The sequence below is a fragment of the Sciurus carolinensis genome, chromosome 12, assembly GCF_902686445.1.
Source record: "Sciurus carolinensis chromosome 12, mSciCar1.2, whole genome shotgun sequence".
In the NCBI taxonomy this organism is placed as follows: Eukaryota; Metazoa; Chordata; class Mammalia; order Rodentia; family Sciuridae; genus Sciurus; species Sciurus carolinensis.
In genome coordinates this window covers 85,562,454-85,576,908 of record NC_062224.1, presented here as the reverse complement: position 1 = coordinate 85,576,908, position 14,455 = coordinate 85,562,454, and the positions used below count along the sequence as shown (strand labels likewise).

At 38.9% G+C, this 14,455-nt stretch overlaps 1 protein-coding gene across 2 annotated transcripts; it reads left to right on the top strand.

The window, feature by feature from the left end:
* Positions 1 to 4,031: 4,031 nt before the first annotated feature.
* Positions 4,032 to 14,248, top strand: Timm17a (translocase of inner mitochondrial membrane 17A). 2 transcript variants are annotated; one of them, XM_047521737.1, is made up of 6 exons: positions 4,032 to 4,121; positions 8,148 to 8,247; positions 8,369 to 8,432; positions 9,485 to 9,613; positions 10,346 to 10,456; positions 13,393 to 14,248. In XM_047521737.1, the coding sequence occupies exons 1-6, from the start codon at positions 4,096 to 4,098 to the stop codon at positions 13,476 to 13,478; spliced, it is 516 nt and encodes a 171-aa protein (XP_047377693.1). In that variant the 5' UTR covers positions 4,032 to 4,095; the 3' UTR covers positions 13,479 to 14,248. The 2 variants fall into 2 exon arrangements, with proteins under 2 accessions (XP_047377693.1, XP_047377694.1); XM_047521738.1 differs by lacking the exon at positions 9,485 to 9,613.
* Positions 14,249 to 14,455: the final 207 nt, after the last annotated feature.

Here is a 14,455-nt window from a genome sequence, read left to right as displayed (position 1 = left end):
GGATCCAGAGTCAATTAACTAAGGCTTAGGTGGCTCTCAACAGGACTGGATTTCCCCAGGAACATCACATCTTCTGGAATACAGGGTGGTAGTATAGTAGAGCAGACAAGACCTCAGGCTCTGGAGTCAAATTACGTGGGTTCAAATCTGAGATGTGTAATGCTGAAGCTCAAGAAATGGAAAATGAGACTATTAAAAGTATTTACCTAATACTATCTCACAGAGTTACAGAGATATAATTAAATAAGATAATACATACAAAGTATTAAGAGTAACAGCATCAGGCACAAAGTAAGCACTCAACAATTTCTGCTATATAGTTCTTTTGTACATACACATATATTTATATATAAGGATCTAAGATACACAGATAGATAGATGTGTGCTGACGTAAATAGCTAACGCAGGGGCCAGAGTATGTGAGACCACAAAAGGGAAATTTTCACACTGGTTCTCTTTCTCTCTTTTTTTTTTTTTTTTTTTTTTGGTACTGGTGATTGAACCCAGCACATCCCCAGAATTTTTTATTCTTTGAGACAGGGTCTTACTAAGTTACTGAGGGCCTTGCTAAATTGCTGAGGCTGGCCTTGAACTTGTGATCTTCCTGCTTCAGCCTCCAGAGTTGCTGGGATTATAGGCATGTGCCACCACACCTGGGGACACTGGTTCTCTTTCGGGGGTTGTAAGAAGTTTCTTTAGAAGAAAGCAGCAGGCATTGTCTCTGGAAGCAAGCCACTGGCCTGGTCTAACACTTTGGATATGAGCAGAAATGGTCAGAGAAGAACTCTGAGATAACACAAGCCCAACTAAAGTCCTCCTGAAAGGAGAACCAGGAGAGGAAAAATGGCTGAAAAGAGACAAGAGATTGCTACTTCCCACTCTCACCTGGGCCGAGATAAAACCTCTCTGTTCACCAAATTGGCCCCAGTCACAAACTGGAACCCCAAACCCAAGAACTGGCTGAGTCTTAGGCCTCATTTATCTGTGCCAAGCTAGCTTCTTGGTGACTTGGACCAGGCAGGACTGGGGATGGGGCACATACATGGCCTATGATATAGATGGAACTCTTTAGGTCACAGTAGCTGCTGGCTCAATAGAACTCAACCTATTGATGTTCAGGAACCTCTAAGTCAACACAAGTTCTGAGTGGTCAGGAGGTACAGATTCTGAAAATGCATTCCCACCAGTGTCTGATCACAAAGAATTCCAGCAAGAGTCCTATACTGAGCTAGAAAACTAACTTTCAACAAAACATACCCTGGTGTTTGGAATCATCAGCTCCAACTGCCCCCACGTTCATGGTGGGTTTTCTCTCAAGTACCTCTACTGCTTTCTTCCATCATTCCTTCTTATCACTAGTCCTTCAGTGAGAGCCACTGAAGTCTCTCAGACTTCTTTAAGACTCACTAGGTGGCGATTAGAATACCAAGATCTTTTATTTCAAAAGAGTTTTTCATTTAGCACCCTGGAACCAAATGCAAATGGGTATCTTTGAGGGAGAGGTGATATGTTCTTCCAACAAAGGCTATGTCCCAGGTTTTCCCTGGCCAAAAATAATCCTGTTATCTGTTGCAGTTAAAAGAGAACAAACCTGGGCTGGGGTCACGCTCAGTGGTAGAGCACTTGCCTATCATACTGGTGGTCCTGGTTTCAATCCCCAATGCTAGAAGAAAAAAAAATAAAGAAAGCAGAGAGGGGAAAGTCTATGACTGTTTACTGGTCACCTGAGGAGGGTCTCCTGGAACAGTAAATTCTGTAGAGTCAGAATGAAGTCAGCTGGGGAACCACAAGCTAGAATCTGGACTTCAGCTTTGTAAACTCTGACACTCAGCACCAGCACTGTGATGGTTAATCTTATGCCACAGGGTGTCCAGATTAAACATTGTTTGGGGGTATGTCTGTGAGGGTGTTTCCAAATACAAACAGCATTTGAATTGGTGGACTCTCAGTAAAGTAGACCATTCTTCCCAGTGTGACTGGGAAACATCCACTAACAGCCTAAATAGAATGAAAGATGGAGGAGGAAATCTCCCTTCTTTTCGTGCCTTACTGCTGAACTGTGACACCCATCTCATCTTCTCCTGCCTTCAAATTTGGATTTATACAATTGTCGTTCCTGGTTCTTGGGCCTTTGGCCTTGGGTGGAATACACTGCCAGCTTTCTAGAGTCTCTAGCTTGCAGAGGCAGATTGAGACTTCTCATATGCCATCATCACATGAGTCAGTTCCTCATTCTTTTTATCTATCTATCTATCATTGATTCTGTATCTCTGGAGAACCTGGGCTATTCCTTGTGACTGAGTCAAAAGAACCAAGCTCAAAAGAGGCAGATGTATAAACCAATATTAACTACCAGATAGAAAAGAATAGTTATAAGCATAGGCCATGGCATTCACTGCTATATGGAAATATATTCAGAAACCAATTAAGAATTAGAAGATTGCATAATGAATATGGAGTAAGAGCTTGGAACAGCTTGGGCTATTGAGACCAAGGAAGAGCAAAAAGCTCTGTCAACTGTGAATTAACACTACCTAATTGGTTGTGAACTATGAAGCTCTCAGCAACTACACATGGTTCCTTTAGGAAGCAAAGAAAAGATACTAGAGCTAAAAGATATTTCATCTAGTCTCCCCCACCCTACCCCCCCGGGCTGTGAGACCAGAAAAAATATCTTTGCCCCATGAAAGTGCCAATCTGTAGTTATTGAAATATTTATGTCTGGAGTGTTGACTAAACACTGGCTCTCTATTCCTTCTAGGCTCCATGTTGTCCCTCTCCCATATTCTCTCCAGCCTGTACAATGAATTAGATTTAAGTATTCTTAATTACAGTCACACATTCCAAACAGACCTCCTTTGGAATGTATTCATCCAAATCAGATGGCTAGTTTGAACTGTTCTTTTCACATATAAAACACTGCTAATCTTTAGTTCTATTAAGAGTTCAATCCATCTGCTCACATTATTTCCAAGCCTTTGGAGGGAACCTCACTTTTCACTGAAGTCTTCTATTTATTACACTGACTTTTCCATAAAACAAAAACATATGCATTTTAAAGTCAAAGTGCAGAATGAAGAGGAACTCCTTCCATGGTCATCACATGATTGGTTTTTGCTGACTGTTAGTTAAAACAATCTAATGGGTTCCCAGCATTTTAGTCTCTTTTTCTCATGGATAAAAATCCCTCACACCTTCTGGTGATTGTTAGTGGGGAGACTCAGCAGAGGCTCTGGAGTCAAGTCCCTCAAATCAAGCGTCCAGTTAGTCAAGACTTTCCAGCTGGCTGGAATTTCAATTTCAGAAACATCTATTGAGCATCTGTTACATTTCAGGCACTGTGATTGATTATAAGGCAGTGAGACAGCATCTCCCCTAAAGGAGTTATGTGTAGTTGCCAAGAGAGTCACAGTTCACAGTGAATTAGATAGCATTAATTCACAGTTTATAGCAAAAAATACTTAAAAAAAAAAAAAAAAAAAAAAAAAAAAAAAAGCTGGGTCTGGTGGCTGGTGCCTAGAATCCCAGCAACGCAAATGGGGAGGCTGAGGCAGGAGGACCACAAATAGGAGGTCAGTCTGGGCAACTTAGTGACACCCTGTATGAAAATAATTTTTTTTAAAGAGCCTGGGATGCAGTTTAGTAGTAAAATGCTTACCTAGCAAGTGCAACGCCTGAGTTCCAACCCCAGTACCTCAAAAAAGAAAAAGAAAAAGAAAAAAAAAAAAAGAAAAGAAAAGAAAGGAAACGTACAGTATTTATGAAGCTTGATGAACCCTTGCGGAGTAATATCAGGTTTACCTCAGGCCACGGAACCTTCAGTAACTGAGTAATTTGAACTCTGTCACTTGCCAGGTCCTTGCCTACACAACTCAGACCCACTGCCTTCGAGGACCTGGGCGGGGCTAGTCCCACTGAGCCAGGGTTGGGTCCCGCCCACGCACCGCCCCCATGATCCCCGACTGCCATTGGCTGCTAGGGGAAGCGGTGAACCAATCCTCATAGACCGTAACGCCCCCCTCTCGGGATCACTTCCGCCGCTGGGGTCAGTTTCCGCCCAGCTTGCCCGGCGTCGCCCGCGCGGCTGGAGTCAAGATGGAGGAGTATGCGAGAGAGCCTTGGTGAGCTGCTTCTGCTGTCTTTGCTTTTCTATTCCCCTTCTGCCTTCGGCCCTCGGCCCTCGGCCCTCGGTCTCCCCTGTTCAGTCTCCCCCGAGGTGCCAGCCGAACTCAGGCGCAGGCTTGTGGACGTGGGCTTGGTAACCGTATGCAGTGCGGACGTGAGCAGCCAGTTGACTTCTCCGTCCTGTAGTCCCCCACCCCAACACTCTAGTGACCTTGCGGTGGATGGTGAGGAGGTCGGTACAGGCTTGGGCATGATGGAGCCTTGGAACCGCCTCCCGAGGCAGGAAGTGTGGACTTTGTGCGGGGTCAGCAGTAATCCTCTATGCCCGCTGACCCACTGAGGTGACCTTGGACGCTTCCCTACACCTCGTTTTGCTCAGTGCCTGCATGGAAGAAAGGGAAAATAGGCTTCTGAGTGAGTGCCATTCTTTTTTTTTTTTTTTTTTCCTTCCAATTTTGGTACTGAGGATTGAAAACAGGGCGCTTTACCATTGATCTACACTCCAGCCCTTTTTATTTTTTATTTTGAGACAGAGTCTCACTAAGTTGTCCAGGGGCTCACTAAGTTGCCCAAGGCTGGCCTCGAAATTGGTGATCCTCCTGCCTCAGCGTCCGGAATCGCTGGAATTACTGGCATGCGCTACCACGCCCGCTGGGAGTGCCATTCTTGAGTCCTTATTTGTATCGTGACGTATCCACATGGTGAAGCATATCAAATGAGTGGAACATAGATTTCACCCACGGGGTCCTACTTAGAATTCTTTCTTGAGGAAGAAGGAAAGCAAAAAAATATCTGGAAAGTACAGAGAAAGAGATGGATGTGTTTTCTGAAAAGCCGTGAACAGAAGTTCTTTCATTCATTAACCTTTTATTGAGTGAAGGCTCTGTGCTTAGTGATTGGTTATGTTAAAAAAAAAAATAAAACAATGAATAAGTCAGGCACATAAATAGATCATTGTAAAACTGTGTAGTCCCTGCTAGTAGACTCAGGTTAAAGAGCTTAAAGATTTCGAGGTCGTAAGTGAAAAATCATATCTTGATATTTGAGTTGTCTGTGTGTATATATAAGAACAAGAACCAAAATATCCTCCAGTTGTGTAAGTGCCCAGGACTTTAAAATATTACCTTACTAACAATAACCCTGTTACCTTCTTTGTGCCCACTCGGCCAAGACATACAGCATACATATTTAAGCTCTGCTGGGCTCCTCACTTATCTCTTCAAAGACTGTTATCCCCCTTTCTGTATTGTGTTTGTATATGCAGGGCTTAGCATATTGTAAATTACTGTTGGATATGGTTGAGGGGGTAAAGTAATTTCCTTGAGTTAATCATCTTATAAAAATAATGATTTTCCAGGACTGTGGGTGTGACTTTGTGGTAGAGCACTTTCCTACCATGTACTATAGACCTGAAGTAACCTCTCAAGTTATCCAGTCTCAAAACTATTAGCATCTTTTTCCTCCCTTCACTGCCCCCCTTCCACATGTGCTGTATGTATTCTTTAAAATTTCTGCCGTTCTTTCAATTTCTGTTGTCAAGAATTTACCTGGTACCCTTAATGCCTTTTACAATAACTTCCTAATTGCTTTCCTTATCTCCAGCACTGTCTAATACAACATTTGGGCTTCATCATCCTAAATACTTACTTTTATCATAGTTGTCTTTTCAAAAATCTCTTAGGCTGTTAGTTGTGGTGGTGTTTGCCTGTAATCCCAGTGACTGGGGAGGAGGGTAAGTTTAAGGACAGCCTCAGCAATTTTTCTCAAAATTTAGAAAAATAAAAAGGACTGGGGATGTGACTAGGTGGTAAAGCACCCAAAATCAAAACAAAACCCTTATGGTAGTGGAAAGATATGGGGACTTTAGAGTACTGGATTTTGTATTTTAATTGACTTTACTAATTACTGCTTATATGATCTTAGACAAGTTAATCTCTGTATGAACCTCTTTTTCTTTTAATCTTTGAGATGCAGAGGAGACAGGAATATTCCTTTGCAAAGTTAAAATTTATGGATTCTGAAGGAAAAAGGAACTTAACTTTTTTGGAATTCATTGATTATATTTGCATTAGAGGGTGCCTAAACTATAGTTGATACTTTTAATCTTATTGTTACAGGTTTTCTCTTTTTTAAAATATTTTTTTAGTTGTCAACGGACCTTTCTTTTATTTGTTTATTTATATGTGGTGCTGAGAATCAAGCCCAGTGCCTCACACATGCTTGGCAAGTGCTCTACCACTGAGCTAGGATCCCAGCCCAATTACTGGTTGGTTCTCTCTTATCTGCATATATCTGACATTTATATTTTTGTGGAGTCTGGCATTATCCTTCTCTGCAGCCCATCACTTCCCTGTAGGAACATTTTTTATTTAGCCAGACTTTGTTCACAAACTGTTTCCATCTTGCCTTTGTTTCAGGTATTCGCTGGTAATAGTGTAACTGCTCTTTGATCTGAAGCCTGCTGTTCTTTATCCTTTTTTTTTTGTTTGTTTGTTTGTTTTTGTTTTGAGTACTGGGGATTGAACTCAGCAGCACTTTACCACTGAGCTGTATCCTTGGTCCTTTTTCAATTTTTATTTTGATATAGGTCTTGCTGACTTGCTTAGGGCCTCACTAAATTGCTGAGGCTGATCTCAAAGTTGACATCTTCCTGTCTCAGCATCCCAAATTGCTGGGATTATAGGTGTGTGCCACCACGCCTGGCTTTATCCATTTTTGCGGGGAAGGGGTACCGGGGATTGAACTCAGGGGCACTCCACCACTGAGCCACATCCCCTAGCCTGTTTTGTATTTTATTTAGAGACAGGATCTTACAGAGTTGCTTAGTGCCTCACTGTTGCTGAGGCTTTGAACTCACTATCCTGCTGTCTTAAGTCCTCTGAGCTGCTGGGATTACAGGCATGCGCCACTGTGCCTGACTTTTTATCCATTTCTTAATGCTGATTTATTTCAGCTTCAACTAATTGTAATATCACTTAGGGTAAAAAACAAATCTTGGACTTAGAAAATTAATTTAACTACTCACAGACTTCTATAAATCAGATTCCTAGAATAATAGCGCTGTTCTACTTATCAACCTCCAACCCAACAAGAATTGTATGAATTATAAGTTTAAAAGCAGGTAGCTTATTGTAGTGCTTTTCCCTTGAGACTAGATAAAAGAAAATGAATTTAACTACTCAAAGAATTTTATAATCCAGGTACTTAGAATAATAGTTCTATTCTTATCAAATTACTCAGATTTCATATTACATAAATTTAACCTCATTATTGGATATTATTCCAGTGTGTTAAAAGGATATGATGCAAACTAAAGTTTCAAAAGCTTACTTGGACTCCATAAACCTGGGGAGAATTACACACTTTTAAATTTTTGTCTTTGTAGTTATTGAATCTTCACTGAGTCTCAGCTTTGAAATTTACTGCACCTGGAGAACTTACCCTGATCTCTAAGAGACTGAATCAACATTGTTTATTACAGCATAATTTCCTGAGTATTTGTTTGTTTTTACACAGTTCCTGATTTATGATAGATTCAGTAATTGTTAAGTAAATGAATAAATTCCAGTTAAAAATGAGGAGTTAATGTCAGTTCTGTTTTTTCTAGCTTAGATGATTTGGCGTTAAATAGATATGGATATGATCAGTGTTCTTTATCTTTGTGTGTCTCTCTCTCTACACACACGCACACACATTATTATTATTTGTACTGGGGTTTGAACCCAGAGTGCTATACGACTATATCCCCAGCCCTTTTCTTATTTTTATTTTGGGATAGAATTGCTAAATTGCCCAGGCTGACCTTGAATTCGTGATTCTCCTGCCTCAGCCTCCTGAGTAGCTGAGATTACAGGTGTGGGCACCATGCCTAACTATATCTATATTTTATAGGCCACATATTTACTGATTGCAGTGGATCCTGAATTGGAATAAGGGAATTGTTTCCCTTATTGTGTTAGGAAAGAAAGTTTTATGGTTTATGTATGAGAAATAAGGTCATTTTTTTCCTCCTCTGTTCTTAGCCCCTGGCGAATTGTGGATGACTGTGGTGGGGCCTTTACCATGGGTACCATAGGTGGTGGTATCTTTCAAGCAATCAAAGGTTTTCGAAATTCTCCAGTGGTAAGTAGGTGATTGGTCTTATATATCATCACTGGAAACTGGAGTTTGATAATATGTCCCCAGATGTGTCTTACACATCTAATGTATTGTAATTGGATTGCTTCTTTTTGTTTTGTGGTAGGGAGTAAACCACAGACTACGAGGGAGTTTGACAGCTATTAGAACCAGGGCTCCACAGTTGGGAGGTAAGCAGAATTTTTCCATTTGCACTCTAGTTGTTTTTTTTTTTTTTCCCCCCTATTAATTCGAAGATGAACTATGTAGTTTTTTGTTTAGATTATACCAGTTAGTGATTTTAGTTTAACATCTTATTACAAAGTAGAATATGTGTAAGTTCTTGATTTATGGTTGGGAAAGTTAATTGAATTGTTACATACATTTGGAAATCTTGTCTCTGTCCTTCAGATGTTGTGATTTTTTTTTTTTTTTTTTTCCCTTTCCCTGCTCCAGAAAAAAAGAGTTGTGTTTAAAGTTCAGGGTTGACAAGTCAGTGATGAGTTTCTGGGGATGTAAAGTTGAAGAGAATATAATCTGAAGGATAAGGATTTTATAAGAGAGAAACTGATCAAGCTGGTTATGCCAAACACATTTACTCATTGTGTAGAGATTGGTGCACAATTTTAAAAGATTGCATGCATTGCATTTATAAATCTTGGTTATTTAGAAGCTGAGGAAGAGAGATAACAAAAAAAATGTGGAAATATATAGTCAGGTGGAGACAACTGACTGTTTTCATAAGACATGAGAAAACTTTTTACTTGTCATTCCTTAGAAATGAAAATTGTAATGCAGGTCTGGTGGCACACACTTGTAATCTTAGCAACTTGGGAGGCTGAGGCAGGAGGATCTCAAGTTTGAGCCCAAACTCAGAAACTGAGTGAGACCCTCAGCAACTTAGTGAGACCTTGTCTCAAAAAGGGCTGACAATGTAGCTCAGTGGAAGAGCACCCCTGGTTTTAATCTCCAATATCAGGAAAAAGAAAAAAAAGAAAAATTTGGGGCTGAGGATGTAGCTTAGTGGTAGAGTGGCAAGTCATCCCTTTCCTAGTATGTATGAGGCCCTAGGTTCATAATCCACAGTACCACCAAGAAGAAAAGATAAGTATTCTGTTGTTCAGTGTCCGTACATATTTGAGTGTGAGATTTTTGGGAATATGGTAAATGTTATTTAAAATTAACAATTTAAGGTTTAAAAATAAATTTTTATTAGTATTTGTTTGTTTTGATGATGAAATAGGTAGCTTTGCAGTTTGGGGAGGCCTGTTTTCCATGATTGACTGTAGTATGGTTCAAGTCAGAGGAAAAGAAGATCCCTGGAACTCCATCACTAGTGGTGCCTTAACAGGAGCCATACTGGCAGCAAGAAGTAAGCAATTGTTAGAGATAGACTTTTGGGATGCTCTCTTCTGTCTTAATTTAGTGACATCTGTAAGATATAAAACTGAACATTGCTTAATTTGATGTAGCATGAATATATATGGTCATTTAAAAAAAAAAAAAGAAGAAGAAGTGTAAGGGTATGTATTTGGAATGTTTGAGGCAAGAACATGGAGTTCTAACCCATGTATGAGAGTGGTTAAGAGCACTACAGGTCCTGTTCAGGCCATTTATTACCTTTGTGACCAGGCAGTATGCCAAACTTTTTGTGCCATGATTTCATCATTACTCTAGAATTAATAATAGTACCTGCCACATTGAATTGTTAGGAATAAAGAGCTTAAAACCATCTCCTGTATCTTTGAGACAGAGAGCAAACCAGAATTCTTTTAGACTTAGTAGTTTAGACCAGGGGTTTATAGACTTTTTTTGTAAAAGGCCAGGTAATAATTATTTTAACTTTGTGGACTTTGTGATCCTTGCCATGATGAATTAGCTCTGCTCTCATAGTGTGAAAGCATCCACAGACAATAAATAATGAAAGAAGATGACTGTGTTCTAATACAACCTATTTTCAAAAGCATGCAGTGGCCTGGATTTGACCTGTGGGCCATAGTTTGCTTACTGTGGGTCATGGAAAATGAGAGTTTGGGAATGGGAAGAGCCAGCCACATGGATAGCACTTTCTTTTAAAGTAATGTCTTTGTATTAACATCTTCAGACGGACCAGTGGCCATGGTTGGGTCGGCTGCAATGGGTGGCATTCTCCTAGCTTTAATTGAAGGAGCTGGTATCTTGTTGACAAGATTTGCCTCAACGCAGTTTCCCAATGGTGAGTCTTCTTTCTACTTAATACCATAGCTTTTGGAATGGTTTCCTAATGTTAAGAAAGAATATTTTTGTCTACTAAAATGGATAGTTTGATTTCTGTGTTAGGTGTTAACATGCTGTAGTTCATGAAGACTATGATAATAGGCTCAATTTCTAGTTGAAAAAGTGAACATGAACATAATCCATGTTTAGTGATGCTTAGTTAACCACAGTAACAAAAATGCTTTGGTTACTTAATTTGCTGTTGCTCTTTCTTTGTGGCTCTAGATTTATCAGTGTTCATTTGCTTATTCTAAGAAATTTCTCGTTATTTTAACTGGGCCCAGTGGTTCATGCCTGTAATCCCAGCTATTTGGGAGGCTGAGGCAAGAGGATCACAAGTTCAAGGCCAGCCTCAGCAATTTATTGGGATCCTGTCTCAAAAAAGTAAAAAAAAAAAAAAAAGGTCTATCCCCAGTACTGCAAAAAACCCAAACAAACAAACAAATTTTAAAAGTGCTGGGAATATAGCTTAGTGGTAAAGTATCCCTGGGTTCAATCCCTAGTACCACACACAAAAAAAGGAAGTCAGTCCTTACCTACCTTCAAAGACATATTCTCATGGGGTAACACATTAACAACCAATGAGATTATTTCAAATAATATTGCTTGTTTTGAAGAAAATAAAATGTAAAGTGATAGAAGGTGGCTTATGTTTGGGAGGGTCACTTTAGGATCGTAAGGAAAGTCTCTTTGAGAAGTTGGTTGTGTAATTTGTTGCTAATTGTACATGGTCATGCAATATTAACTCAGCCATTAACTTATACAGTTTATTATAACTGTTCAAAACTTCAGTGTCAAAATGGAAATATTCTTTGATAGGAAGGAAGCAGAGATATGAAGATTATAGTAGTAAAAACTTGACCTGGCTTTTGGGGAAGAAAATAGGCAGAAGAGTGAGACATGGTGAAAATTATTTTTGGAGCTTGGAAAAGAATCAGCATAGAGTTAGGAATAAATCATACCTCCCAATTTGATTTGATTTCCCTGAAGCACTAAGGGAGAGATTTAATATCTTTTTGGCACAGTTTTTGAGAGCACAGCTCATTAGTTGCCAATGTGATGATCTAGATGACCCTCTCACTTTGTTTCTGTTTTTTGGTCATTAATTTTGAGTTAACAGTCTTTTTTTTTTTTTTTGAGTTAACAGTGTTATTATGATGGCATGTTCTAAGTTTGCTTTTTAGTTTGTTTTGTTCACTTTTGTGTAAATGATTTCACATGAAACATCAGAAGAATTTGATATTTTCAGAAATTCAGAAATGGATATAAAAAAAACTTCAATAGTTATGTTATCTTTTTTTTTTTTTTTTTTTTTTCCAGTGCTGGGGATTTGAACCCAGGGCCTTGTGCTTGCAAGGCAAACACTCTACCAACTGAGCTATATCCCCAGCCCATGTTATCGTATAGATAGAAATTAGCCTTGGTTACTTTGCTTTAAGCTTTTTTCCTTAGCGGGAATCTCCTTTTCAGTAATCAAAACTAAGCATTTATATAGAAGCAACCAAAAAGTGGCTCATTTTATTTTTAGACAAGAGATATGTTTTAAAAATGTTGTTTTTAGGGGGAAGCTTTGAAAAGTTAATCATGTTTTTCCAGTTAACTTACACATCTCAGTAACTTGGAAGGCTGAAGCAGGAAGATTGCAAGTTTAAGGCCAGCCTGGGCAACTTTGCAAGACCCTGTCTCAAAGTAAAATTTAAAAAGGTGGGGGACTGAGGTTGTAGCTCAGTGTAGAGCACTTGCCTAGCAGGTACAAAGCCCTAGGTGTTCAGTCCACAACACTGCAAAAAAACCAAAACAAAACAAAAACCGTACATAAAAAAGTTCTTAAAATAATGAAAAAAGATTAGCTATATTTATATCTAAATATCAGTGATTATTTTATGTTTGATTTGTCTTTTCCACCCAGTGTCTGCTCAGGTTTTCTGATATGAACAGATATTGCTTGTATAATGAAATAAAAATGTATCATTGAAGTTAGAAGTACTTAGAAAGCTTCAGGGAATTTTACTGCTGAATTTTACCATCTTACCTCTTTTCCCCGTCCCCGCTCCCCAGATATGTTCTTGCCTGCTTCAGTTTTCCTAAAGAAAAAAAGATTGTTTATTCCCCTACAAGTCTTTTAAGAATCACATTTTTCTTAGTTCCCAGGCCCCCTCATCCTTGGAAAACTAAAACTAAGACTTAGTTCTATAGCAAGCTACGGGGTATCTTACCATTTTACTCATTCCCTACTTATTTTGTTATATAAATTGGATTACTGAGTTATTTTAAAATATGGCTAAAGTACTTAAACTTGGTGAAAATAATTTTGAGTATATTTGTGCATGGTATTAGGGGTTGAACCTAGGGTTGCTTTACCACTGAGCTACATCTCTAGCCCTTTTTATTTTTTCTTTTGAGATAGGGTCTTGCTAAGTTGCCCAGATTGATATTGAACTTGTGATCTTCCTGCCTTGGCCTCCTGAATCTCTGAGGTTACAGGCATAGGTCACCACGCCCAGTTTGTAATAATAATTTTAAATAGCTACTAAAAAGTGTGTGAAGAGGTGGGAGGGATTTTTCCAATCTTGATATATGTCAGCTTGTTACAACATTTGCTTTAAAAACTGGAGTATTGCTTTTTGCTATAATGAATCCATCTGACTTTCCTGGCATAACATTTGAGAGCTGTTCCATTCTGGAAAACATGGAAGCCAGTCTGTTATGTTACAACAGATTTGAAGGTTTGCCAGATCTCTTGTGGGAAACAGGCAGATCTACAAAAAAATTCATATTATAGCTCTAGTGTAGCGCATAATTTTTTAGTTGATTGGTTTATTTTATACAGACTTATTCTTTTTAATTATATAATATCCAGATTACTTAAAAATCATTTTTATTTCTTAATTGCAGGTCCTCAGTTTGCTGAAGACCCCTCCCAGTTGCCTTCCACCCAGTTACCATCCTCACCTTTTGGAGACTATCGACAATATCAGTAGAACTTTTTTCCCAGGATTTCTTTAACAGAATGGGCTGTAGTTCAAGAAAGATTTCAGAAGATCAAGTTGCAGTCTGTTTTTACAACCATAGGTGAAACAACTGTGGCCAAATAGGCTATGAAGAGACATTTAGCACTTTTTTCTATTTAAAGGAACATGGAGGGGGGGAATAAAAGATGTATTCACACTTGGATTGCATTTGTGATCAAAATAAATGTCTAATACCTTAAAAGAAAATATAATAAGTGCTTAGAAGATGAAGGACCAAAGGGCAAATAACAGTGAAACGTGACCATCATTTCCTTGGGGACTTCTCTGCCCGGTTTTATGTGTTCTATTATTCAAACAATAAAAAAACTCCTGGAACTTACTCTTTCTTTTTAAGATAAGTTATAGAGTACTACCTTTTCATACTGAGCATTTCAAATAATGCATGTTTTATACTAGTCCCTCATCTCACTTGAAGTGAATAATGTATAAGAAGAATTATGCAGAGTCAACATGAATCATTTCACAGTGAAATGCTTTATGGATTTGAAGGATATGGTAACTATCTTTTACTTTGAAAGTAAACTATGCTGTCTTGTTTTTGAGGATGGTGGGTACAAGACTGTTAACTTTAGGGCTACTGCGTCTTGATTCCTGATCATCAGAAACCTCACCAGAAACAACTTGCTTTCAATATGCCCAATTCTGTATGAGAAGAATTCATGCAGGGAAAAGTTTGGTGTTGTGTGCTTGAAAATAAAATATATGCTGTTTTTAATGTGTTCCAAGTCCCCTGAAGCTGATCTCCATGTGAGGGGTGTGTTGTGGAGTCTGGTTGGGCCTGGAAATTGAATGAGGGTTTCATAACAGGCTATTTTGCTGTTTTTATTGGAAGTGGCATGTGGCTTTTAGAAGGCATGATGTTAGTAATTCCCCATCTGCCTATGTCAATATCTGCATGAAACAGAACAAATCCATGTGGGTACTGT

Coding starts and splice junctions, on each gene's coding strand:
- Timm17a (XM_047521737.1), top strand. CDS start 4,096: ATGGAGGAGTATGCGAGAGAGCCTTG. Junction 8,433..9,484: donor CAGGGCTCCACAGTTGGGAG/GTAAGCAGAATT, acceptor ATGATGAAATAG/GTAGCTTTGCAGTTTGGGGA. Junction 9,614..10,345: donor AGCCATACTGGCAGCAAGAA/GTAAGCAATTGT, acceptor TAACATCTTCAG/ACGGACCAGTGGCCATGGTT.